Below are 26,410 nucleotides of genomic sequence, written 5' to 3' on the forward strand. Positions count from 1 at the left end.
CAGCATATTCATCAGCAGAGGACTCAACATTGGTTGCTAAAGCCTAGCATTTCTCCTCTTGTGATGTTGCGACATTTGAGTGTGTGTGCGTGCGCTTGCATGCTAATGCTGACCCACATAAGTCCTATCAAACTTGGATCACCGGTTTGACTACTTGTGAACTCCTGGGACAGACGTTCAGCACGTTAAAACTTCAAACGAACGCTTAATGTGGCGTTTTCTCAGAGGCTGCCGGGTCTGCTGGGCGAGACTGGAGGTCTGGCCAGAGGGAGAGTGTGCGATGTAACTCAACGTTAAATAGATGACAGCCAAGAATAGATCGCGTTGGTGTAATTCAAAACAAAGAAAATTTAAACTCTGGCTGCACCAAAGTAGCAGCTGTAAATTAAGAGGAAGAAGGTGATGTAGAGTCGTTCTTGATGCTGGTTTTATAACCAAAAAAGCAGAAAAGGAAATATGTTTGTTTCCTAGAGCGCAACGATGAGATGGGAAACAGAGATTTGCTCTCTGCTATCGACAGCATGGGTGTACACACGAGGAGGACGATGGCAGATTGATGACTTACCAAAATTAGTTTCCCTTTTCGTTGAAATACTTTGTCATCTTGTTTAGACAGCAAGCAGAGAAGAATAAAACAAAAACAAAAAGTATTTTAAGATACAACAAAATCCATCTGAACTACTACATTTATCAGACTTCTACAGTTTACTGTGTATACTGTAGATTATTTCCACTTCCTCAATCACTCGGGTTGTTTTGAATAACAGGGCAGTGAAGGGCAGCCATTATCCAAACTCATACATATGGTAATTACAGGTTTCTGTACATCCACTACCGCCTCCTACCAGGCCGGTCTGGTCAGTCAACGACAGCATAGCAAAGTGCATCCGTATTGCTGGAGACGAATACGTATGATACGTTTACCTTTTTGCGTTCCCCAGTGAGCGGCGGAAAAAGTCAGTGCTGTGAATAAACAGGAGGTTAAACAGAAAACAATGCGCCCGGAAGTCGCGTGTCTAAAAAGTCATGGTGCTCTGGGGGTGTTACAGAGTGGTGTGATTTTTGACTGGGCATACTGATGTACAGCTGGTTTAACAAGATTCTCCCCATCATCTGACACTCAAGAGACAAACATGACATTTGAAACGCTCAGTAATTTCTTAATGAATGTCACTGACCAAGAATCAAATTTTTTTTTTATATTGCAATGGTAGCACTTTTATTACTTTTATTATATTGCAATGGTAGTACTTTTTATAGCAGTAAGTCACCTTTTTTTTTTTTTTTTACTTCCAATTTCGTGAATGATTTCTGAAGTTTTGAGTAAATGAATACCCATTTATAGGATGCCCACGTTGCGCCATAATCATTGGCTGTTCTTCTCTCCTTAGCTGGACCTCAGCCAACCTCTGGAGGACCAGGGTCCCCTGGATGTCATCATCCACAAACTGACTGACCTCATCCTGGAGGCTGACCAGAACGATTCACAGGCTGTGCTGCTGGTGCAAAGAGTACAGGTACGAATTGTCGTCCACTCGTCGTTCCCCCCCCCCACACACACACACACACACACACACACACACAGGCAGAAGAACACATATCTAGTAAAGTGGCAGACGTGTAGGTGGCAGGCCGTGCACATTACATTACATTTCATTTAGCTGACGCTTTTATCCAAAGTGACTTACAATAAGTGCATTACAACCATGAGGGTACAAAACCCAGAACAACAGGAATCAAGAAAATACAATTTCTTCAAGAAAGCCAAACTACAAAGATCTATCAGTAAGTTACATTTTAAGCTACTAAAGTTCTACTGTTCAAGGTAAAGTCGGAAGAGGTGTGTTTTTAGTTTGCGGCGGAAGATGTACAGACTTTCCGCTGTCCTGATGTCGTTGGGGAGCTCATTTCACCATTTAGGAGCCAGGACAGCAAACAGTCGTGATTTTGTAGAGTGTTTAGCTCGCAGCGAGGGAGCGACAAGCCGATTGGTAGAAGCAGAGCGGAGGAGTGGGCTGGGGTGTAAGGTTGGACCATGTCCTGGATGTAGACTGGACCCGACCTGTTCGCAGCACAGTACGCAAGTACCAATGTTTTGAAACGGATGCGGGCAGCTGCTGGTAACCAGTGAAGGGAGCGGAGGAGGAGGAGGGGGAGTGAATTTAGGAGGTTAAAGACCAGTCGAGCTGCTGCATTCTGGACGAGCTGCAGAGGTCGGATGGCACTAACAGGTAGACCTGCCAGGAGGGAGTTACAGTAGTCCAGACGTGAGATGACCAGAGCCTGGACCAGAGCCTGGACCAGAGCCTGGACCAGAGCCTGGACCAGAGCCTGGACCAGAGCCTGGACCAGAGCCTGGACCAGAGCCTGGACCAGAGCCTGGACCAGAGCCTGGACCAGAGCCTGGACCAGAGCCTGGACCAGAGCCTGGGCCGCCTTCTGAGTGAGAAGAGGACGTATTCTCCTGATGTTGTGCCGCATGTATCTACACATGATTTCAAAAATGTGTCAAATATATCAATATTAAATTATTTTGGTCCATTTGCTCCATATTTGAACGTGGAAGTTCATTCTTGACTTCAGGAAGAGTTGATGTGCCAAAATGAGTTATCGCTCAACATCAACTTACAACTTGGTAATAGCAATAAATAATATCAAACAGTACTGTACTGCACTAAAACATGTCATACAGTGTGTTTTATTGTTTATCACTAATTCTTTGAGTAGATACTTCCAAATTTGGATAAAAACTGTATTATTCAGGCAGCGTACCTGCAAAGCCGCTGCAGCGTCTTCTTTGTTAGATAACGAAAGGGATTTTGTAGGTCAGTGTGTTTATGATTCACAAAGTATTGTAACACAAAAGTTCAAAGGTTTTCCATCCCCACCCTTGCACAGCGTGTTGATATGACTTAGTCATCATACAGCACCTCCATTGTCAGCTTAATTACAATATGGAAGATTGCCAGTTCCTCCATTTAAATGAGGATATAAAAGTGTAGAAGCTGTGATTGCTGTTGTAATTGAACACTGTCACACGCAATAAACATTTATGCGTGACCGAATGTGACATTCAGAGTAGTAAATGTTCCAGTTCAGGGAATCAGATAGTGTGTGAAAAGAAAAAAAAAAATCCAGCAAAGCCCACATGATCGTGAAGACATTAGCAGCAGGATTTGAGCTCGCAGTGACTTATTAAACCGAAATGGTGTCGCAGGAACTTCCTGAGGAGTTGTTTTTTTTTCTAGTCAGTCCTGAAGCGAGGAAGGTCTCACATGGGCGGCAGATCAGCTCCAAATGTGGCACTGTGAACAACACTTCAGATAACCGGTGTGTTTCCGTGCCTGTGTATTCATTAATCTGGCAGCGTTACAGATGGTGTGAAAATTCATTTTATTCTATCATCTCCCGCTCCATCGCTCTCTCTCTCTCTCTCTGTGTGTGAATGAGCCAGAGGAGCTGTAATCGTGATCAGCGTCATGCTACTCTGTCAACATGTTCCCGACTGCTCAATTTGGAAAGACAGGCAGGATGTCAGAGTGGCGCAATCAGTTCAGCTGCACAACCTGGTCAATGTTAACAAATACTTGTTTTTGACACTTTTTCAGGGCCATTTTGTAAAGTTCCCATGAAAAGAACTAAATGACATAAACGTGGTGCAGATAGACGAGAACTGGTTCCTGGTGATCGTCTACAACAATAACAGAGGAAATGTATCGCCGTTAAGTTAAATGTGCCCGGCTGTCGGTTTCAGCATCGGTGGTGATTTCTGTCCTCTTCACCCCGAGCCTCATCGCCATTTTTATTTATAATTTATGAATCATTGGAGTAATTTATCATTCAGAAATGCCAAATATGTCCATCTACTCAGCTGCGTGCATTCACTGCTACAGTTTGAAAGACTCTTTCAAACAATACTTTTTTTTTTCACCGTTTTCTCACATTTGATGGACTAAATGTTTATTCCGTTAACGGTTTGAGCTACAGTCTAACGGTCTCCTCCCAGTTGGCTGTGTACATTACCTCTCTAAAAGATGGCATCCTGTAAGCATTAATAACAAATGCCCAAACTATGTTTGGCAGGCCTTTTTCTCAGTGCTGTGGAGGGATGGAGTGCAACATTTCCATCCTTTCCGTGACACTTGAATTAAATGTCAGCTGCTGAGTCTTGTTGCTCAGCGCCGTCTGGATCTTTTTAGTTTTGGCTATTTACCTGAACACAACTGTCATCTGTGATTACATTTCCGTTGGAAATATAAGCGCCGGCGCATCTCTGAAACCCCACAGCTGTGATCATAAATAACCTTTTGTGCGGTGGAGGGAATAAGCCTTTCTCTCTAAAATAGCTCTTTATTTAAAACAAAATGTCATCCTGGGATGCGCTCTGGTGATTCAGTGGCCTGAGGTGTGAGCTGCATGCACAGGGGACCCAGGACAAATATCATTTGCATGATTTTTTTTTTTTTTTTTTTTTTTTTCTTTGGGGCTACAGGAATATGTCTGCAATTTAATCCAGTCAGTCATCAGTAGTATTTTGTGTAGAGGATGTGATTTTTAGGACCGTAATCAGTTTGTATCTTTTATTAGCATTTGGCATGGTTAGTTAATGTATGAAATGAAATGCTGTATACTGATATTTAACCACATTTTGAAGGTAAACTTGCAGTTGTTAGTAATTATAAAAAATGTTAGGCATTTGTGGAAGTAGTTTTTTTTTTGTTGCTAATAGGTATATATGGCTACAAACATAAATTCGGCTGAGCAGACTTCCCTTTTGATCAACAGCCTGTGCAAATTGAACTGATGCGGTAAATCACACCCATCTGGTTGTGGGTAATATGTGTTAAAAAATGATGTTTTGCTGTAGGTTTGACGCCTGCGGCATCAGACATGGCTTCCAGTCAGTAGAACAGATTAGATCCTCTTCTGACCATATTTCCTTTGACTTCAAATCATTAAATCTCCTATGGAAACAAATCTGCTCCGAAAACTGAGCAGAAAATGTGCTCTCTTCCACCCACGCTGACATACGTCTGACGTCTCTTTCCTCTCCAACACCTGCTGAAGAGCGTTCAGCTCTTCTTCACTTTCCCCCTCTTTGTCTGTGTTTTACTGCCTTTCTTCTTCTGAGATGCAGAAATCAGCAAGTGAAATTCTTTATGAGCAGAGTATTCCTCTAAACTCCCAGAAGATTAGTTTGAACTTTTATGTTTTTTTGGGGGTCACAGCATGTTTGACTTGCATAACCGCTCAACAGGCTTTGATCAGCGCTGCCCGTTAGATCCCGACAAATCCTGCAGATGGGTCCTCAGAGTCGAAGCGAAGGCGTGTGTTTACATGCGTTGTGCGTCAGAGTGTGTGTGTGTGTGTGTGTGTGTGTGTGTGTGTGTGTGTGTGTGTGTGTGTGTGTGTGTGTGTGTGTGTGTGTGTGTGTGTGTGTGTGTGTGTGTGTGTGTGTGTGTGTGTGTGTGTGTGTGTGTACTTTTGAGTTGGTTCCCAACTGGGCATATTTCTTCCCGTCGTGCATCTGTGCTTGACACCCTAACGTCACAGCATGTGTTTAATTCCATACAAACGTGTATGACAGGCGAGCTGCGGTGTGTTTTAACGGGCTGTGATGTGAGCAGGCAGGCTGTTTGTGCACTCTGCAGCTCCAGCCGACTCCAACTGACAGTCGTTTGTGAGTCAGGAAAAAAAATTGCTTCGGAAGGAACGGTTGGCAGAGAGATCGGTAGAAGAGAGACTGAAATGTGGAGAGTGGCGGGGAGTGGAGGAGGAGGAGGAGGAGGTGGTGGTGGTGCAAGGACGGAGCCAGAGGAGAGCCAACAAGAGAAGACGAGAGAAGACGAGAGGAGAAGGGGAGTGCAGTTATGTAAAATAGCCAACCTCACGCTGACCTAACAGCCGGCCATGCAGAGATGTAGTGATGTAACCTCCACAGACCCGCTGGCATACATCTCATGCTCTCTGTAGCTCACTCACACACACACACACACACACACACACACACACACACACACACACACACACACACACACACACACACACACACACACACACACACACACACACACACAGAGAGAGAGAGACAGTTAGGCATGCTGACCCTTTACCTCAGTGTTTGTATTTGCCTACTTCAATATGTTTGTTTAACATTTCTAATCAGTGTGTCTGTATTTGTGTGTTTGTGTGTATCATGGCAGATGTTTGCCCCTTTTTGCACAGTTAGACCTACATGTTATTGTAACAAAGCCACCCGATGCCTTTATTTCCATTACTGATAAATCTGTTATTTTTCTAATCAGCTAATAAATTCTGGAGACTAAACAGTTTAAGAAAATGAAAAAAATAAAAAATAAAATACGCTTCATTGTTTTCCAGATCACATTGAAAACCTTCTCAGATCACTTGTTTTGTCCAAGTGGTTGTAGCTTTTTTTATTTTTATTTTTATTTTTTATAAATCCTGAGTGTTAATCGTTGCCTGTCGCTGCAGTTTGAAGAGATGCTGCCACTAAGTTGGGTCGTGTGTCATGACCAGCATGGGAACAGACTGAATTTTCTATTAGGACATAAATACTGTAAAAAAAAAAAAAAGAAGTACATTTAAAGAATGTGTTTTGTGTTTTTCAAGGACTACATCGACGCCCACCCTGAAACTATTGTCCTGGACCCTCTACCAGCCATCCGGACTCTGCTGGACCGCTGGAAGTCCTACCAGCTCATCCACAGAATAGAAAGCTGTATGAAAGGTGAGACGACTCGAGCACTTTGCATGTTTGTGTCCCCGATTTGTTTAAAATGCAGTAAACAAAAACCAGTTTGCCAAAATATAGCAACAAGAAATGTGCAATGATCAAGAGAAGACCGCCAGCTTGCAAGCACGACTGTAAACAACGTAGAATGTTAACGACGGTAATCAATGATCGGCGACGATATTTCACATTTATTATCACAACTTGTTTATCTGGCTCCCAAGTTATTGCACTTTTAATGAGACAAATCTGTCATTTTGGAAGGAAATGCTGATTAACAAACATAATATTTATTTACTCCCTCCGTAGGGACCCATAAAGGCTCAGTTATAACGGACACATTTCAGAGCAAATCAGGTCATTTCAGAGGATTAGTGGACTCATTCATGAAGTCAAATTTGTGCTAACGTGTGGAGATCAAACGTGATGAAATTCAGTCGCACACCATTCAAATAATTGATATTAGCGGTGCTGCAGCATCCACTTCCCCGAACCCCGGCTGTACTCGGTACAAACTGCTCTACAACAGAGCTCGGTTCGCTGGCAGTTGTTAGACAAGAGGGGACGGTACAGACCATTAGTGTCTCTGTTCCTTCTCCCAGGCCTTAATATTACATGAAAGCAGGAGATGTCTAAAATAATAAACTGGGGGTTGTGTCCACGGACGCAGCGTTCTGCCTTGCTTAACATGTCTGATATTATTGAGAGGATCGGGTGGAGTCGAGTTAACTGCAGGATCTCTGTCTTTCCTCTCCACTTCCTGAGGGGACACGTCGGGAACATACGACAGTGCCGTCGCTGCGCACTTGAATTATGTTACTTAACGCTTCCGAGCAGATGTTTAATTCTCGCCGGTTGAGCGCTCTGCTGATATCATAATTCCTCTCTTCCTTCTCTCTGCGTGTGTCTCTTGAATTTTGGATTCCTCAGCGAACCCATAAACTGATCAGCGCACAGCGTCCTTTTAGCTGGAAGCGCTGACGACTGGGACGCATTCCCTTCCGACACACACTGTAAGCACACCTGTGACTCATCCACATCTCCTTCAGCCCCATACATGGCAGGGAACATAAACCTGTTTAATTATTGCTTCGCTGTAGCGCGACTGAGAGCAGTCGGGTGTCAGAGCGGCGGATGGGAGACGCTTCGGCGCGGCGGCCGCGTCGGGGGGCTTTCTTAAAATAGAACCAGAAGACGACGTCTTTTCATCCAAACGCACTCGATGGCCGTTGCGTAACGAGGAGTGTAAGCCGCGTCACTCTCGCCTCCCTGCGTGCGATTGGTTCGAGGAGGAAGACGGCTCACTGGCTGCATTTATCGGAAGCTTTCCGCTCACACTCGGGCCTGCGTACCAAACCTGCCTGGCAATTGCAAATAGTTAAGACGCAAGCGTGGAGTGTGAGACATCCATCCATCCATCCATTATCTATACCCGCTTTATCCTGAGCAGGGTCACGGGGAGTGTGAGACATTATAATCCCTTAACGTACCACTGTGACTGTAGAAAAAGCAGCGCGTGACGAAGGGTAACTGTTTTTTTTGTCTGTCAGCAGGAAAATATGAGCAGCTAATGAGGTTAAGGTTGCGGTAAAAACAGAGGTTCGTGTGAGACGGGTTGTGTCTACCTTGCTTTTATAGACGCAGCCACTTCCTCCTGCTTATCAGCAGCTGCCAAGGCAACCCAGTACCGAAAGGCCACACAGAGCCTGCCGCGTTTCTCAGCCTGCATGACTCAGAATAGTCCTCAATAGCAGGAAGCACTTGAGGTGCACTTGTGCTTTCTCTGGAAAAGCAAACCTTATTTTATTATTCGAGCAGCCTCACGGTTCATTTGTTTAAATTATTATAAAAGTATTGGTTCATCTTTATCTTAGGTTTAATAGAAAAGCCAGACTCGGGCCACGTGAGCGTTAATGGATCAGTGTCCTTGATTCGTAGCCGGTGCTGCTCTGTTGTCTAACCTGGTTTTGTGTTTCCTCTGTGAGCCGGAGCAAAGAAGCTGTTTATGTTACTCGGTGGAATCCACGAGTTCCTGTGTATATGTGAGTTTTGATAAGTGGCACTGTTTCTGTAGACAGAAACCGTCGTCACGTCAACTCCTCTATAAAACCGAAAGCCTCGCTCGGTGTCTTCGGGCTTATTCCTCTCCGGCTCCAGATAAAAGGATTCTCCTGATGAATACAAGCGGATTCCTCCGGATCAAACGGAAACCTTCCCGGGATACTTGTATATTAATCAAAATTGTCGCGAGGCCCCTTTTGCTGGCTTTAATCCTCGCCTCGGCACGCACCAACAGAACAAGTGTCCCGTTTATGCAAGTGATCAATGTTTAATCGTATCTGCGGCCTGAGAAAGACAAACACCGAGACGCTGCAAGTCCTGAGCACTCGTCTAAGAACAATAAGCGGGTTAAAGATTTCCAACAGGCCAAGTTGAGCTGAACTTTGATTCTTCCTGTTGATGAATATCTGGTCAAAGAAGTCCTGGATTTACAATCACACTTTTCTTTAAAAAAAAAAAAAAAATACATGACTCATAATTGTAACTGGAGCTTAAGCCTCTTAGAGTATTGAGAAAGGCAACACTCTTAAGGCAGAGACGTGTTTGGAGTTCAATTTAAAAGATTGTAAATCCTGCTGCTTTACCTCGGAGGGACACAGCGAGAGCATCAAGAGAGGACGCCGGGGTTTCTAGGAAACCAGCCCGAAATAGCAACAAACTTTTAGCCTTTTACCGAAACAGCCCCTCAAGTTTATCAAGTTTACTGTAACTTGGCTGAATGTCGGTCTGGAACCAGAAGGAAGATGCCGTCTGACTCAGAGGTGTTTTAACAATCCTGTTGAGGAATTTCTTCTCTGTTCCTTCTCAGTTTCACCTGTCGAGGTCTTTAAGTCGGAGTTGATTTATCTGGTTGCGTGAACATAATGTAACGAAATCGTAGCAGATGTCCTGATGACACTAAAGAAAAACAACAACAGTGGAACTGGATAATGACATTTCAAAAGCATCTCGTTGTCGAGCCCTGTAAACGTCGTCCTCGGCTCCGCTGGGTCTGCCGCGAGCACAGTGTTTAGACAGAGCCAGAGATTGATCCCCCCCCCCCCTCTTCCCCTTCTCTTCCACCGCCTTATCCCTAAACTGTCAACCAGAGCCAAGCATGCACACTATTACAAACTTGGCCACTTGCTCTTATAACTGTTCCCCGCTCTCTCCATTATAAATCCTTGAGTCGGAGCTTGAAGTGTTCCCCGTTCGACACGGTTTAGGTCTTTTGATGCTTTTTGTTTGACAAACTGTAACGCCATCAGTCTTTGGGAACTCGGTGATGTAATGGGGCTATTTCCCCCCCCTCCCCCATCAGACTGTTTTCTGAAAGACATTATGCTGCTATTCTTGTCCTGGTAAAATAACATCAGTATGAGGAGAGCGCAGTTGCAGGCAACGCAGACATAACTGATGGGTGACCCTGTAGGCTTCCTGCTCCCGACGCTGCCCGGCTCCAGAGCCGGCGCTGGCCCAGACCCAGCCGCACGGGGAAAGGTTACAGAGCGCAGGACAAGTATCTGCCTGTGAAAGAGAAGAAGGGGATTCAGTGCTCGTCCGTCACACAACAGCAAAAACTAAACAAACTGTAACCGCGATGGGTCTATTTTGGCTTACTTTTAAGAAGCAGAAATAATTCTCCTCAGACTGAAAAATAAAAGTGCTTCTATTTGCACATTTGTTTTGCAAATAGTGTGAAAGCACATGTTGGGGAGCATTTCATTTCTTGTTTGCAGACGCAGCACAAGATGCCGAGCAGATTATTCTGAGTTGTTATGATTTCTATCGGTTTACTGAAACAGTGCACTCGCCAGTCGTTGCCGAGAAACGGAAACACGGCAACGCTGTGACAACCAAGTAAACAAAGCAGCAGTTCAACCAGATTATATAAACGGAGGTACATTTAAAACTGATTGCAATTTTTAATGTCAGTAATAGAAAAATTGCAAAGAAAAACTGGTTGCATAACTGCGGGGGGGGTCAAAGTTGAACCCTGGTTTTGATATGTGAAGTCTTATGTTCTCTATGTTTAGTAGTAGAACTTTATTCATCCCAAAAGATGTTTTGTCGCTTCCTAAACGTTGCAAAATTATAACCTAAATAGTATCCTATGTACTTTATATCATGTACAATTATATTTATATGAATTAAACCTGTCGTATAGGGATAGAAAATGTGTATGCAAATATACATTTAGAACAAAGTGGGTTGCAATTTGCAAATGAAGATGTGGCTTGGCAATTTAATCTGAAACTACAATGTCGGCACAGTAATAGTTTTGTCATTCAGATAATCTCCCAAATCCATGTTTGTGTTTTTGTTGATTTTCATGGAACCAGGTCCACAATTCAATCTCACTGAAGTCGTTTCTATGATGTTTTTAGGGCCTCTGACATGTTTAAAACAAAAAACAACAAAAAACATAAACAAAAGATATTGTGTGCTACCTGACCACGGATGTCTGTGGGGCCCCGACCACAGATGTCTGTGGGGCCCCGACCACAGCCAGAGCTCAGCACTCAGCACTGGACTTAATGTAGGCAGATGAAATTGTCCTGACATCAGCAGCTCTGGCGGGAGCAGAGAGCCGAGCCACTGCTGAGGCCCACAGCACACAAAGACCGGCGTGTTTCCATTGTGTTTTTGTCATTAGCAATTTGCCTGATCTTGCTTTGGCCCAGTCACTGATTTCCTGTGCTGATTTCTCTCCCTGCTGTCGAGGGGAAGTGACGGAAGACAGAACAGTCATATAGACGCATCCTGAGCCCTGATACGGTGAAATGGGATGAAAAAGCTGCAGGATGTTTTCTTTTTATTTTCACTTATCAGAAGTGGCCGACCAGGATGTGATGTAAACACGTGATGTAAACATACGCGTGTGTGATATGAAAACATGGTGGACAACGTTTGGGTTTAATAATGATGCCACAGCCACGTGGACATTTCTAATAAATATCAATCAGGCCTGTCAGGTGATGCATCTGACGACTCTCAAATGTCCTCAGCTGACTTGTACTTCCTCAGAACTGGATGTCTTCCGGTGTGTGTGTGTGTGTGTGTGTGTGTGTGTGTGTGTGTGTGTGTGTGTGTGTGTGTGTGTGTGTGTGTGTGTGTGTGTGTGTGTGTGTGTGTGTGTGTGTGTGTGTGTTCGATGGCCTTTTGTGTTTGTTGTGTAAACCTGTCACAAAGATGGAATATAAATATGCATTTTTGACCCAGTTAAGTAAGATGTGTGCGCGTGTTCTTCTGCCTTTCAAGTGAAACGGGCCGTAAACATCTTCGACAATACGCAAATACACACTATTATTCATCTGCATAATGCACACGACGCACAATGAAACAAGATTTCATTTCTAAAGCCAGCCGTGATAAATGTATCACACAACAGCTTGTGGCCTTTTTTTTTTTTTTTTAAATCTTCGCAAATCAAGTGAAAGTCTGTAAAAAGGTGTAAATTATAACTAAAAGAACAGAAATTAATTGATAACTATTTATATTTCAGTTTGCTACGATATCTTTGGATGAAATATTTGTACAGGGCTTTCTTCGGCTCTGGGAAATCGGGATGAGTGTCGGTCACAACTTTCTGAAATCTCATCGACAAATTACTTAAATATGAGGGAAGAAAAAAGAAGCGATATGGGAATAATAGTGCTGTTCCTAGTGAACATATCTGACAGGTATTCTCCATCATGACGGTGCACCTGTCTAACTGAAGATCTTGGAGTCATCTCTCGAATCTTCTTCTTCCCTTTTTATTAGATGAGAGGATTTGCTCTCCTCCATTCATGGTCCTGAACTCGGAGTGCAGCCCAGATGTGCTGGAGCAGATCAAGAGGCAAGGACTCACATTCCCCTTCAGTAAGTACCTCCAACCGAGTCATTGTGGGAACGTTCAGATCTCATATTGTTCTGTTAGCTGCTAATTTTGTGTGTAAATTCTTCAGTTTTTGTCTTGATCAATCGATTCATCTTTGTTTACAGTCTGGAGTGTTTAGAAAAGATGTTTTGTACCCCGCCGTATATTTCGTAGCTAAGTTTTCCGTTTGTCCCCCCCCCCCCCCTTCATCTCTTCTGCAGTTTGCAAAACACGGGTGGCTCATGGCACCAACTCCCACGAGGTAAGAGGCCGCAGGGGTCGGAGGTCGCTCACACCCTTCACAGTTTGCTTTGTGTAAGCAGGAACATTTGATCCCGTTACAAGACTGTCATTCAAGTCCAAACAACAAAATCAGATAAAGTGCTGCACCTCGTGTATGTGTCAGCGGAGATCGATAGCCCCGTCAAGCCAACCAAACAGTCTTCATTCCTCCTCGCTGACGCCATTGAATCAAGTTAAAGTTTAACTTGACTCAAACGGCCTGCAGGGTCTGAAACAAGATCACCTGAATGGTTGTTTTGTGTGTGTGTGTGTGTGTGTGTGTGTGTGTGTGTGTGTGTGTGTGTGTGTGTGCGTGCGTGTGTGCGTGTGTGTGTCATGTACTTCCTGTCCATAGATGGCCATTATTTTCAGCGAGGAGGACCTGAAAGATGTGAAGCCTCCGTGTGTGATCCAGAGCTTCATCAACCACAACGCAGTGCTCTATAAGGTGTTTGTGGTGGGAGAGTCCTACACGGTGGTGGAAAGACCTTCCCTGAAGAACTTCCCTGCTGGACCTGCAGGTGAGTACAGAGACAGAGACACACACACAGTACAATCCAGGCAGCCTCTCCTAATTACCCAATAAAAGACCTCATAAAAGGCCTTTATAGTCCCTGTGATTGGACCTATCTGCCCTTTTAAGGGTTTACAGTTGAGTGCAATCGGGTTTTGCCCTGTTGGAACATGCTGTTGAACATAAACGCGAGGAGGGACGTTTGTCTCCATAAACGTGTCAGAAGTCTTCCCCCTGACGTGGCTTTGAATGCAGGGCTGTCCCCATGACACCAAAGACTCCAGTATTTGCATGTGCTGCAGCGAGAGGCCCTCATGCAAAACCACAGCCACTGTTGGCTTCGTAGTCCGCTTTGTGTAACAGTTCAGAGAGCTTGAAGCTTTCGGTTCGGTGTCCAGAAAGAGGTTGGAGGTGTGGAGATACTGAAAGTATCACCGAGAGAGACGGCGTGTTTCCGTTCAGCCCTCCGTCTCCTTCTCGTGCCTCAGTTAAACTCTTGTGTTTTTTTCCATCCAAATCAGCCCAACATTTCGTTACCACGACCCTCCATGAGCCGGGGGCCGTATTTATTTGGACAGTGACAGGAATTTATGATTTTCCCCTCCACTCCCCAGCCCTTCTCCTTCTTTCTTCCCTCAAACACTGTTAATCATTACAGTGATGACAAAGAAAAGAAAAAGAAAAAAGTCAGCAATCCAAACTGTCACATTTATCAGTGCTTCAAAGAAAATCCCGAACCTGAGGCAAACAAGTTACATGTCGCTGACAGTAGTGAACACTTGACATGACATGGTTACGACCGAAGATTAAAAGACTTTACTCAGGGCGGTTCAGTTTCAGGTTTTTGTATTGAAGTCGGTAAACAATGACATTTAATAAAGATATCATTGCCTGTTTTCACTGTAACCAGTAGAGCTCTGCTGCCACCTAGTGCCCAGTGACGGGAAACACGCGTCGATGAATGCACTGAGAAAGCATGTCACGGCCTGATTAAGTCAGATCTCAAATAAAGGGTACTAAATTGCGTGTTTATGAAAAAAAAATGTGCACATTTACTTTGCACTCGTTTTGCGAGTAATTGCGTCTTTGATATCAGGAGCAAATCGCTGTATTTAAATGAGGTGTTTGTGTGTGTTGAAGTGATTTCAGAACAACCGCAAAAGCAAAAGGAAATCTGATCCCTTTGAAATGAATAAGTATTAATATAACAAGAATAAAACGCTGTATGGGAGATTATCAGCGAGGAAGTCGATGCTGTGGGTAAAAAATAAAAATAATAAAAAAAGATCATTAGATGAAAATATGAGAAGTTGGCAAGATATTAGGCGACGGAGGGTGAGGTGTTTCCAACAAACACCGATCAGCAGGTTCATCTCCTTCTGTGATGAGCAGCGGACTTGGTTTCGGTCAGTGGGAAACTTAAGAAACCCACCTGTGAATTCTGCGGGACACATTCAGGATCTGGGACAGCACACCTGACTAACAGGTCTGGGATCCCCCAGAGGCAGGACAATGCCGAGTCGTAAGAAATGGAACTGCTGGTATTGCGTGGCTCCTCCTGCACGTCGTTCACAGATCAGCTTGGACGTTTTTTTGTTTTGCGGGTGGTGTGTTAAGACCCCTTGAGGAAATGTGTTGGAAAAGCTCTTCAAAATTCCACCTCACCTTTTTTTGTTGTTGTTGTTGTTGTTGTTTCCCTTCTTTGTGTCTCTTTCAGACAGGAAAGCCATTTTCTTCAACAGCCACAACGTCTCCAAACCCGAGTCGTCCTCGGACTTGACCTCGGTGCGTCCACGGCCTCACTGAATCAAATGCGGTTTGCTTTTTCTGAGATGAGTCTCTTAACTCACATTTTCAAATTTGCCCCTCAGAGAGAGAACGTGGAGGGAGTGTCTCAGCCCCCCAGTGATGACGTCATCAGAGAGTTGTCCCGGTCATTGCGACAGGCGCTGGGCGTGTCCCTGTTCGGCATCGACGTCATCATCAACAACCAAACAGGCCAACACGCCGTCATTGACATCAATGCATTCCCTGGTAGGTGCAGCCTCCCGTTCACGTGGCTGCTTTAAAGCTTCTTCATATTATCTGCACATAAAGAGGAATACGAGCTTCAGTTTCGATGGAGGGTCTCGGATATTCACGGTGAGGTCAACGCTTCGTGTATTGCATCTTCTGATCAGATCTGGTCTCGGTTGGTTTAAATTTATCGATCGTAGTTTCAGGTCAAAATTGCCAAAAGCGCACAAGTCACAAAAACTTGTGTAACTCGGGTCTAAAAGCATCATGTTCTTTACCCAGCATCAAGTCAAAAGCCAATTTCTTGCTTGGCTTCTTTCTGTCCATGTTTAGTTGTCTCTAAGAATCCTCCCCGAATGTGTCTCCAGGGTACGAAGGTGTCCCAGAGTTCTTCAACGACCTCCTGAACCACATCAGCAGCGTGCTCCAGAGCCACAGCGCTGACTTCGTGCCCGCCGGCGAGCAGCCCAAAGGCCTGCCGGTGAGCACCATGGTACCAAATGCTGCCCCGCCGGCGCCGGGCTGCTGCGGCATGCTGGGAAAAGAGCTGCAGAGACTCGGCTGCAACTCGGCCATGTCCCCCAACTTCCAGCAGCACTGTGTCTCCACGATAGCTACCAAGGCCTCCTCCCAGTGACTGATCCCCCCCCCCCCGCCCCGACTCCGTTTGACCCCTGAACAAAAAAAAACGGATGGCAATGGTGACAATAATAATGAATAATAATCATAGTAATTATGATGTTATTGATGATAATATATCTAATCAAAAAAAACAAACAAAAACAAAAAAAACTTTTCCTATATAGTTATTGAAAATGATGGTGATTGGGTGTAAGCTTTTTTTTTTTTTTTTCTCTCTCTCTGCCTTTTGTATTTTGGGTTTCGTCTAATGAGACTTAACAGTACTGTAATGTGAACTTTTGGGAACTTTTTGCCTAATAGCTGATTTTAATTTTGTTCTCTCCGTGTGTGAGGTGTCTGTAATGAAAGGGTCCAGATGAGGTAGCTAATGGGAACGGCCCAATCAGGACTGGAGAAAGAGGTGCCACTAGATGTGCAATGTATGATCACACACACACACACACACACACACACACACACACACACACACACACACACACACACACATACATTTTACACACCCAGGCACATTTACACTGCGACAAATCCGGTGCCAGCGGTGTGTGTGTGTGTGTGTGTGTGTGTGTGTGTGTGTGTGTGTGTGTGTGTGTGTGTGTGTGTGTGTGTGTGTGTGTGTGTGTGTGTGTGTGTGTGTGTGTGTACCGTGGTCAATACCACTGCCTCCTCTGCACAAAGTCGCGGGGAGACGAGGTGGCCGGGCATTTGAACACTACAGATCCCAGGCTGCTCTGTGACTGCGGCCGACGGACGGCAGAAGACATCACGAGTCCGAACACCGATGACAAACTAGTTTCGGGTTTTTTGTTAAGTTTGAACAAAGTTTATTATTCTGAGTGCCATCAAATTTACGGCGAGTGTAGGAAGGACGTCTGCAGAAGCTTAAAAAGAAGAAAGTGAATCTCCATGACCAAGTTTTTCGTTGTTGGTGGTGTTGTTGTTGTTGTTGTTTTTTTTGAAATAACTATTGTTGCAACTGTCTTGGTCTTTGAGTGTTTTCCTGCGTGTCAGATGCCGGATGTTTGGTATTGATCAAGCTAACCACGTCCTCCGTGTCCCGGTTTGAGTCGCTCCAGCGCAGGAAGACGAGGATCACATTCCCTTTTTGTGTTTGTGGACGTTTACAGAGAAATTCCTTGATTTTTCCAGAATTCCAGTGGGATCTTGTGAGATTTCTCACATCCCTTCGTGGGATGGTTGTAGTCTCCTTAAACCGACTCTCCACGTGTCTTCAGTGCTTTTGTGTCTGTAATGTGAGCAAACTACTCTCCTGAAGCGATCAACAGCTTTTTATTCCTTTATTCTACTAAAACGAGGGTAAACTGTACGTGAATACCTAAATTGGGTAATAATTGTTCCGCGATCATTAAACAACAACAGTCCGAGATGGTGGAGTCGCTTGTTGAGCTTCATTGTCTCACTGCACTTCTTCCAAAATGTCCAGTCGGTTTGTTCGCTTCAAGCTTAATTCTCTTTTCCAGCTGCTGTATTTGTGTCACATATTAAAAATCAATGGGAGGGGAAGTGGTGGGAGGAGGTCCAGCTCGTGTTCCCAGTGTTCACTGTGAGATTTCTTTCTTTTCTTTTTTTTTTTTTTTTTTTTTAACTCCAATTTTGTTAATATCTTCTTTGTCCTGACATCTACTAAGAGCAACTTTATTTTATTGAGATTTTATGGGGAAAGTGTTTTATATAAATGAATGAATTGAAAGAGTGATATGTACTAGAGGACCGGTGAACTGCTGGGTCTGGCTGTACAGGTGGTGTCAAAGGGGACGGAGGAGCTGGTGGCTGATGCTGTTGTCTCCCTCTAGCATCTAGCGGGAGCGAGTGGCACCCTGCGGTGCGTACGGATTATTGCATTCCTGTGAGCCTGCTTCTTCTTCTCTTGTCCCAGAGAGCTCCTCCGCGCCGCTTTGATTTCTTCCATCAGCGTCAGAGGGAGCCGATCGTCCTCCCGCTTGGTAAATAACGGCCATGGCCGCAGCCATCTCACCAGCATCTCTCTGGGACAAAAGAACCGCAGCAACCGTTCTGGAAATTGGTTTTTCACTGGACGTCACATAGTGAGACTATTTCTACAATTTTGAGAGTGTAGCGAAGCAGCAATTAATTCAAGAGTAGATTCAGGGGAATGGGGGTGTTTCCTCACCTGGGAATAGGGGCAAAGAGGAGGGCGCGTCCCCGTTTAGGTCGGAAAGGCTGATATCTGTATACGCCACTATACTGTGTCTTATCTCGTGTTCCTTATCGTGCTTCTTAAATGGGAAATAAATGGTTAACCCCACCCTTTGGTCATCATGCTCCCAGCTTCCACCTGAATGTTTACTTCTTGGGTGTCTTGTACAGTACGTGTATATGCGCCTGGGCTTACATCCGTACCGTTTGTTGTTTTGTATCAGCTCTGTAACTCGGAAGAATCAACAATTTTGTGACCTTTTTTTTTTTTTTTAAATTAAAGGGCCAATTCAACAGGGCGAAATAAACATGTCAAACCTCATCTGGCTGTATTGAATACAGCTCTTCTTTTGTCCTGGGTTATTCATTGTTTAGTTTGTTATATTCTCCACATGTAGTCGGTTGGTGGTTGTAAATTTTGTATTACTGAAACCACAGGTTAGCTCTAAATACTTTAATTTCTTTTGAACAAAAATTCCTTCATGAATATATTGAGCACAAAGAGAAGACTGCAAAACAAAGTGCAGCGATTCTCCAGCCAGCCTGCAGATGTTTATTGTTTCATCAGTCGCACATTTCATAGATATGGAGACAGTAAAAATTACAAACGGGGCTACTTTACACTATACAAAATGGTCACTTATTAAAATAAAAATATATCTTTTCATAATCTTAGTCTTCTGTACATGTAAAAAAGAAAAAAGACCCCACAGATTATTTACAAGAGAAGTGAAGCCAGTTTGTAATGCTGCGTTCAGGGTCCTGCCGGCCAGCAGTGTTAATGGGACTGGAGGTGATGTGCCGTCGGATTCGCCAGTAGTCCGAGAATGGTCGAGAGACAGTGCAGCTTTTCCTTAACGTGCTCTGGCAACTTCTCGTTCTCTTTATACCTGCGGAGGACACATTGTTCATTAGCTGCTGTTCCTTCCACCAACATTTTGTGTGAAATCGTGTGGCTGTGTTTAATTGGGCTCTGTTGAAGCTCCGGTAAACATTACAGCTGTCCACAGTCTTCGCCACAGAACTGACGATCACATTCGTCCATCACGTGTGACGTGTTTCCCACCTGGTGATCCTCCCCTCTGGAGATGTGTAGGAGATGCAGGAAACTCCTGCCTGAACCACCAGCTGAGAGCCGTCGTTGAACTGCACCCACACCTCTCCGCTCGTCAGCTGCACAAACAAAAAAGACACCGTTTTTCATCACGGAGGCGACTCCTTTGCTGATGATAGAATATGAGGTTTATCGACTTATCCATTTACCTGCGAGGCCCATCCGACGTTGGGTACAAATATTGACTTGACCACTTTCCCCTTGCTCTGAAGCAGGTCCTGTCGCACCGGGGAGCTTTTCTTACTCAGGCTGGCTGTGGTGAAATCCGACCCGTCGTAGGAAATCATCTGGAAATACACGTTTAAAAGAAGTCAAATCTCGGACTCGCCCACAAATGTGTCAAACCACGCAAACTCTGAGATTCGCACTCGAGCGTGTTGCTTTTTTTCCGTGGCGGCGCTAGTGAAATGTTTATATGTTCTAAACGTATTGATCTGTGATCACTGTTGGCATTCTGGTTTTGCTGTTGGCAGATATCCTCCCCACCGTCTGCAACATTAAACCAATAAATCAAAACAATCGGAGGTCAGAAAAAACGGTCAGAGGCGCTTTCTCACGTCTCGCTTTTATCGTGGCATCCCGGTAAGTCATCTGCTGGTGTGAGGCTGGGAGACACTTACTGAAGGAGTGATTTGTGGAGGTTTAGGAGGTGAAGCTGTGTCAGGAGGCTGCGGGTGGGAGGCCGAGCTGGCAGGTCTCCTAGGGAACGATAACGTATATAAAAATATAAATTTGTCATGCGAGATTAGGGAAGGGAAAAGAAAAAAAGGAACAAAAACTGTTGTAGGCGACGGTCAGATCTGTGGTCTCACCTGCCGATAGTTATGGGGAAGAACAGGACGTTGTTGGCGCTGCGCTGCTCTTCTGCTGCGACGGCGGCCTCCAGCGACAGACACATGCCGTGGCCCTCGTCGGACATCTCCACGTACAGCCTGCTCTCTGGGCTCAGGCCGCTCAGCCCCGCCTCGCCCTTCACCGTGCACGACTTCCCGCTCTTCTCCACCACTCGCACCAGTTCTGACGTCTTGTGGGTTTTGGCTCCTGCGGGACAGTTGTGACGCGTTGATGTCACACGGAACAGACGCAGCACTTCCCGCGCGCGATCAAACGTTCTTACGAACACGTCGGACTCACCGTCATAAAAACAAACCTCCAGGTCTGCGTCGGGCGAGTTCTCCATCAGCATGACCTTGGCCTGCTTGGTGTAAAGAGTCACTTTGGGAGTCTTGGATTTCACAAGCTGCACGAACCTCGAGGCGTACTGGTACTTCTTCCAGTATTTCTCTGTGACAACAAAAAGACAAATATTTTTCATTTCAGATTTCATTTCTAATTTTACATCGGCTGACGCTCTCGAGTGTGACTCGTCCATCAGACTACCTGGAAGGTCGTCGTAGCTACAAATGAAAATATCTTCTGGAGGAGCTGGAGGGCGGTCCAGCACAGGAAAACCTTTCCCACCATTAGGCTGGTAGATGGTCACCTGCAACGCACGGAAATATGAAGCTACCACTCACAAGATTGTGAGAAGTATAAGGCTGCATGATGCCAAAAAGCTTGTGGGACACATGAAAACATTAGCTGAGCTGCTGCGTGATATTCTGAGTGTAGTGTCGTACCATCGATCCGTCACAGGAGATCCGAAGGACTTCTTTCACCCTCTCTTGGCCATTTTGGCTTTTTAACAACTCCATACACACTTCCCCCGAGTCCAGGATGCTCACCTGCAGGAGAGACGAGGAAAAGACATCAGACACCGACGGGTATCTCAACTGCTCACACGGTGAAACGAAAAAGGACTAGCACCCTCTTACAACGGCGTTTTTGGTCTTCTGTCGGATAGACTTCAGCCTGGTTGCACACAGAGGCGGGACAATGTCTCTCAGTGTTTTCTTCTGCTTGTCTGCGTTGGGTTTCGACTCTCTGCCGTGAGGATGCTGGAACTCCGCCCCGGGGATATTCTCCCTGTAGGAGTCCGGGTTAGAGGGAAGCTGCTGGTGCTGGTTGTGGTGAGGGTTCACGCCTGTCCAGGAATTGTGAACCCCTAAAGGTCCTCTGTTGCTGTGGAAGCTGCCAGTGCTGCTGTGAGTGCTGTTGTCTGTGGGCCTCTGTCCCGAAGCTAAGAAAGAGGAAAAAAAAGACTTTGCCTCAGCTGAATGGATCGAAGAACCTGAAGATCTGTCTGACAGTTGTTGTTGTTTTTTTTTTTTACAACCTTTTATTGCATAACAGTGATAACAGCAATTTCACCTTCATTGTTGAGCCAGTTGGAAACTCCCTCCAGGTCCTGAAATTGTAAGTTTGGTGGATGTGCTGTCTCTGCGGATAAATACCCAGAACTGAAACAGACAGCGGAATCGGTTAATCTCCACAAATTTCAAATATGAAAAAAAAAAAAAAAGATCCTGAGCAGACGGACTACTTACTTTGCTGACTGTTTGACAGGCGGAGAGGGGAGCCTGCCGTGCTCTGAAAATGGGTGTTGAGTGGAGGAAACGAGGAAGACCGGCCGCCTCACACCGACCAGCGTTTCCTCTGAGTGACATCTGCCCAGCTCAGCGTGACCTGAACTCTGGCCCGGTGCGGCAGAACTGGAGCGATCTGAAGAGTGAGCCCTCCTGAGGTAGCGAGAATAAGGCTCTCCACTTTCTCCACCGTGTACCGCCCTGCCCCGGCCCTCCCTGTGAAATCTGTCCGGCGGGTGCTGATGCTGCCTGTCTCCGTCCTCAAAACAGGCGCTGCTGGGTTGGCGTGGAAGACTTTGAACGGGCGTCATGCGGTTCGGCAGGGCGGAGTCGATCACGTGTCCGGCTCGCCTCTGGAGGCGGCTGCTGCTGCTGGCGGAGGTGGAAGAGGTGCAGGCCGTGGAGATGGTGGCGATGCCGCTGTCGATGGATCCGTCGTCCTCCGGCCCCAGCTCCTTGGTCCTGACCAGCAGGCTGTGGGTCATGAACGGGTGGTCCAGCACTGCGGAGAGGCTGGGCCGGTGGGCGGGGTCTCTCTGCAGCAGCTGATGGATCAGGTCCTGAGCCTCCAGAGAAACGTGGGCAGGCATCTCATATTCCCCGAGAACCACTTTAGATAACGTGTGCTTCACTGTGTCCGTGTCAAACGGAGGGCGACCCATCAGGAAGGCGTAGAACATGCAGCCGAGCGACCAGACGTCGGACTCCAGGCCGTGGGCGCTGCGGGTGGCCACCTCGGGAGAGATGTAGTTGGGAGTCCCGCACATAGTGAAGTGCTTTTCAGTCGGGAGTTTGAGCTGAGTGGCCAAACCGAAGTCTCCTATCTTAATGTTCATGTTGCTGGTCAGCAGAAGATTGGACAAGGTCAGATCTCGATGCAAGATGCCGTGAGTGTGTAAATACAGCATTCCTTTTACGATTTGATGCATGAAATGTCTTGCTGTCGAGCAAAAACAGAGAATTTTTTTTTTTTTTTAAAAGGCTGGCAGCCCACAAAACGGTAATATTTAGGTTTCTGAATGAAATACTGCCGCCTGACCTTCGTCCTCCGAGAAAGGCATCGTTCGCTCTTTCAGGTACCGACTCATCTCTCCATTGTGACACATCTCCAACACCAAGTACACATAGTTGCTGTCCTCAAAGTAGTTGTAGAGCTTTAAAAAGGAAATGGTGAAAAATATTTACACTCGAAATATTAATGCAACAAAACAAAGAACGCGTCTGATTGGACTTCATTGTGAAACGAGCAGTTCTCCTGGTTCATGTTTGGAGTTGAACATTATCGACGCCACTGATGACCAAATCTAAAATTAAGTGAAGTGGGAAAAAAAAAAAAAAATGGTGGAGTGGCTGAAACACAAGTCGGGGCAGGTTCACGGCTGACATAACCATGGCAACGACACAAAAGGCTGATCTACACAGACTCCAACACAACTGTCGTTTTTTTTCTTTAAGTCCCAAAAAAAACCACACCGGCATTCCTCCAGTTAGCCGTTTGTCCATCTAAGATAACGAGTGTATTTTTTTTTTTTTTTTACAACAGACTGATCTGCACAAACATGGACAAAACTGGTAAACACAGATTTCTGTCCTATGCTAAAAAAAAAAAAAACAATACCTGTTTGTTCAGTATTTTTTTTGTAAAATTAATCCAATTATGTTTTCTGAATTTCTCGATCTTTTTTTTGTTCCAGTAAACTCGCATGGAAAAGTGGCACCAAGGAAAGTGGAGCGTCTCAGTGTTGGCACACGACTACCAGACATGTTTCTGAGGCCAAATATAGGCAGAAATAATACATTTTTTACATTTTTGAAGTCTGTAAATATGTGAATTTCAACAATAGCCTCATTCATGAATAAAAATAAACACTAATAAAAACCATGCCAATTCTAAAAACAGATTCGAATTCAGCGTAAAAAAAACGACCGATGACAAAAAAAAAAAAAAAAGGTGAGAATTGTGTTTGGCGGTTTTAATCTAAAGGAAAACAAATAAATAAATGACATAGAGAGCCAACGTTACCTCGAGTACTGAAGGATGTTTGAGCCGGCAGTGGATCTCCACCTCGTTTGACACGCGCTGGACCATGCCAGCTTTCTGCATTGCTTTTTTGTCGATCTGCAGATGGGAAGCACGGCGATAATTATACACCCGCCTCTCACAGGACCAACTTGGTACAGTGGTTTGGTTCGGTGGGCTGACACGCAATCTGTCAACCCGCAAAGACAATGAACCACCAACAGCTCATTTGTAAGGAGACGAGGGACCACAAGGTAGCCCAGGGGAGGTGACTATGGTCTCATAATCCTAGGGCACCAGTTTCCACTTCAACTGTCAGCAGATGGCAACAGCTTGTGTGTTGACTAAGCGTCTTTCATTACAAATAATTATAATTATAATTAACATCACTGACACGCCAAAAAAAACAAAACAAATGTGGATGGTCTTACCGTTTTGATTGCAACCTCCAGGCCGGTCTTCACTGATTTTGCCCGGTAAACACATGCAAAAGAACCTTTACCAAGGAGAGTGAGGACCTTAAAATCCTACAAGCACAGACAGAAGAAAAAAAACAACAACAACAACATTGAGTTAAAAAAAAAAATCTGCAGAGAAGTATGATCAAGAATTTAGATGAAAACAATCAAATCTCATGACAGACAGGATCTTTAAAAAAAAAAAAAAAGCACCTGGATCCTCAGCTCCTGATCGTGACATAAACTCCCTTTCTCCTTTTCAAGGTTTTGCAAGAAATAGTGAATAACGTGATCAAAAATCGCCCCTGGAGCCTGCGACATGCTGACAAGTGACAACACGAGTCGACCCGATCACGGAGACGAGAAATCCTCCCACAACAAAACGTTAACTGTCAAAAACAAGCCGCAGACACCTGACGGCCAACAGTCCTGACGGCCAACCCGAAGCCTTTAATGATCCCGGTCGTCTTCCCGCGGACGGGACGCGGCACCGCCAACGGAGCCGTTTCCAGGCAGCGCGTCGGGCTCTCCAAACGGACGCACTTGCGCACAACGACGGTGTTTGTGTCCGGGGGGGGGGGGGGGGGGGCAAAGCGGATCAAAACTGACTGTTGAAAATCACAACACGGTTGTTGTTTTTTTGTTGTTGTTGTTGTTGTTTATACGCAAACTGGATTGTCTTATTTTAGTAACGGATTTAAATCACAAGATGAAACGACCAACTGGCTGGTTTTTATTAATTTGGCGTTACGCGGCACAGTTTGGCTTTTTTTTTTTTTCTTTTTTTTGACGCATCTCAAACTTGAATGCACTTTTATCCATATTATTATTATTATTTAGCGACCAAATACTGCTTCTCTGAACCAGATGATCTGAATATAACTCCAGCCTTTTGTTTTTAAACTTAACGAGGAGCCGCTAGCTGGGCGGGCGTTAGCACGACGCAAAAACACTCACCTCGATCTTGTCGCCGATGGAAACGCTCATGGTTCCTGTTTTCAGCTTTGCAGGTGCATGCGGGTTTGTGATAGTGCTCCCCGGTCGGTGGCGGCGCAGCGGTGGTCGGGGCAGCGGCTCTCAGCGTGTAAATAAATGCAAGTCTTGCGTTCCCCTCCAAAACTTTGCCATTTCTTCCATTTTGAAAATATCCGCCCGTTACTCGGCGCTGACGTCACGAGAGCGTCACATGACAACAACAAAAAACGTGACACGCCCACTTCGAGCAAGACAATCCGAGTTAAAAAAAAACGTCGAGCTGCACGTCGCACGGTGCACGATGGGATCCATCCGGCCGGGGCCGCATGCTTCCTCTCGGGGCAGCACGCATGTTCCCGCTTGCAGGTTTATTTTTTTTTTTTTTTTTCTCTCTCTCGATCTCGTTCCTCATTTTTCTTAAAAAATTTTTTTTATTTATTTATTTATTTTTTTTGGGCGGCTTTAACATCTTCAAAAACTCATGAAAGTTGGTGCATGAGGAATGTGCAAAGTTTTGGTGAGGTTTGGAGCATCGTTTGACCTTAAACATCAACTTCTGGTGTCACAGCGAAACATCAAACTTAGCCACATCGCCCTGGCTATACTATATACTATATACTATATACTATACACTATATACAATATACTACATACTATATACTATATGCTATATACTATCAACTATATACTATATACTATAAACTATATACTATACACTATATACTATATACTACATACTATATACTATAAACTATATACTATAAACTGTATACTATAAACTATATACTATACACTATATACAATATACTACATACTATATACTATATGCTATATACTATCAACTATATACTATATACTATAAACTATATACTATACACTATATACTATATACTACATACTATATACTATATACTATAAACTATATACTATATACTATAAATTGTATACTATAAACTATATACTATAAACTATAAACTATACACTATATACTACATACTATATACTATATATTATATGCTATAAACTATATACTATACACTATATACTACATACTATATATTATATGCTATAAACTATATACTATATACTGTAA

At 44.7% G+C, this 26,410-nt stretch overlaps 2 protein-coding genes across 3 annotated transcripts in view; one reads left to right on the forward strand and one right to left on the reverse strand.

The window, feature by feature from the left end:
* itpk1b (inositol-tetrakisphosphate 1-kinase b) overlaps positions 1–18,607 on the forward strand; it is a 31,517-nt gene extending 12,910 nt beyond the window's left edge. Inside the window, exons 4-11 of the mRNA XM_069714865.1 lie at positions 1,392–1,517; positions 6,634–6,751; positions 12,560–12,658; positions 12,878–12,918; positions 13,294–13,459; positions 15,170–15,237; positions 15,324–15,486; positions 15,837–18,607. Coding sequence (XP_069570966.1) covers positions 1,392–1,517; positions 6,634–6,751; positions 12,560–12,658; positions 12,878–12,918; positions 13,294–13,459; positions 15,170–15,237; positions 15,324–15,486; positions 15,837–16,105 — 1,050 coding nt within the window. The 3' untranslated portion in view covers positions 16,106–18,607. The remainder of the gene's footprint in view (positions 1–1,391; positions 1,518–6,633; positions 6,752–12,559; positions 12,659–12,877; positions 12,919–13,293; positions 13,460–15,169; positions 15,238–15,323; positions 15,487–15,836) is intronic.
* A 200-nt stretch (positions 18,608–18,807) lies between these two features.
* Positions 18,808–25,487, reverse strand: plk4 (polo-like kinase 4 (Drosophila)). 2 transcript variants are annotated; one of them, XM_069714960.1, is made up of 15 exons: positions 25,300–25,487; positions 24,316–24,411; positions 23,888–23,983; positions 22,904–23,018; positions 21,826–22,804; positions 21,650–21,738; positions 21,214–21,518; positions 21,019–21,123; positions 20,780–20,882; positions 20,534–20,683; positions 20,212–20,440; positions 20,020–20,098; positions 19,549–19,686; positions 19,352–19,458; positions 18,808–19,175 (listed from the first exon to the last, which is right to left on the reverse strand). In XM_069714960.1, exons 1-15 carry the CDS (start codon positions 25,327–25,329, stop codon positions 19,064–19,066), a joined length of 2,733 nt encoding a protein of 910 aa, XP_069571061.1. In that variant the 5' UTR covers positions 25,330–25,487; the 3' UTR covers positions 18,808–19,063. The 2 variants fall into 2 exon arrangements, with proteins under 2 accessions (XP_069571061.1, XP_069571060.1); XM_069714959.1 differs by lacking the exon at positions 25,300–25,487 and adding an exon at positions 24,556–24,670.
* Between the last annotated feature and the right edge of the window lie 923 nt (positions 25,488–26,410).

This window comes from Brachyistius frenatus, unplaced genomic scaffold, assembly GCF_029030835.1.
Source record: "Brachyistius frenatus isolate BFR_SWC_R1_liver_20210118 unplaced genomic scaffold, ASM2903083v1 Contig_136, whole genome shotgun sequence".
Lineage (NCBI taxonomy): Eukaryota > Metazoa > Chordata > Actinopteri > Embiotocidae > Brachyistius > Brachyistius frenatus.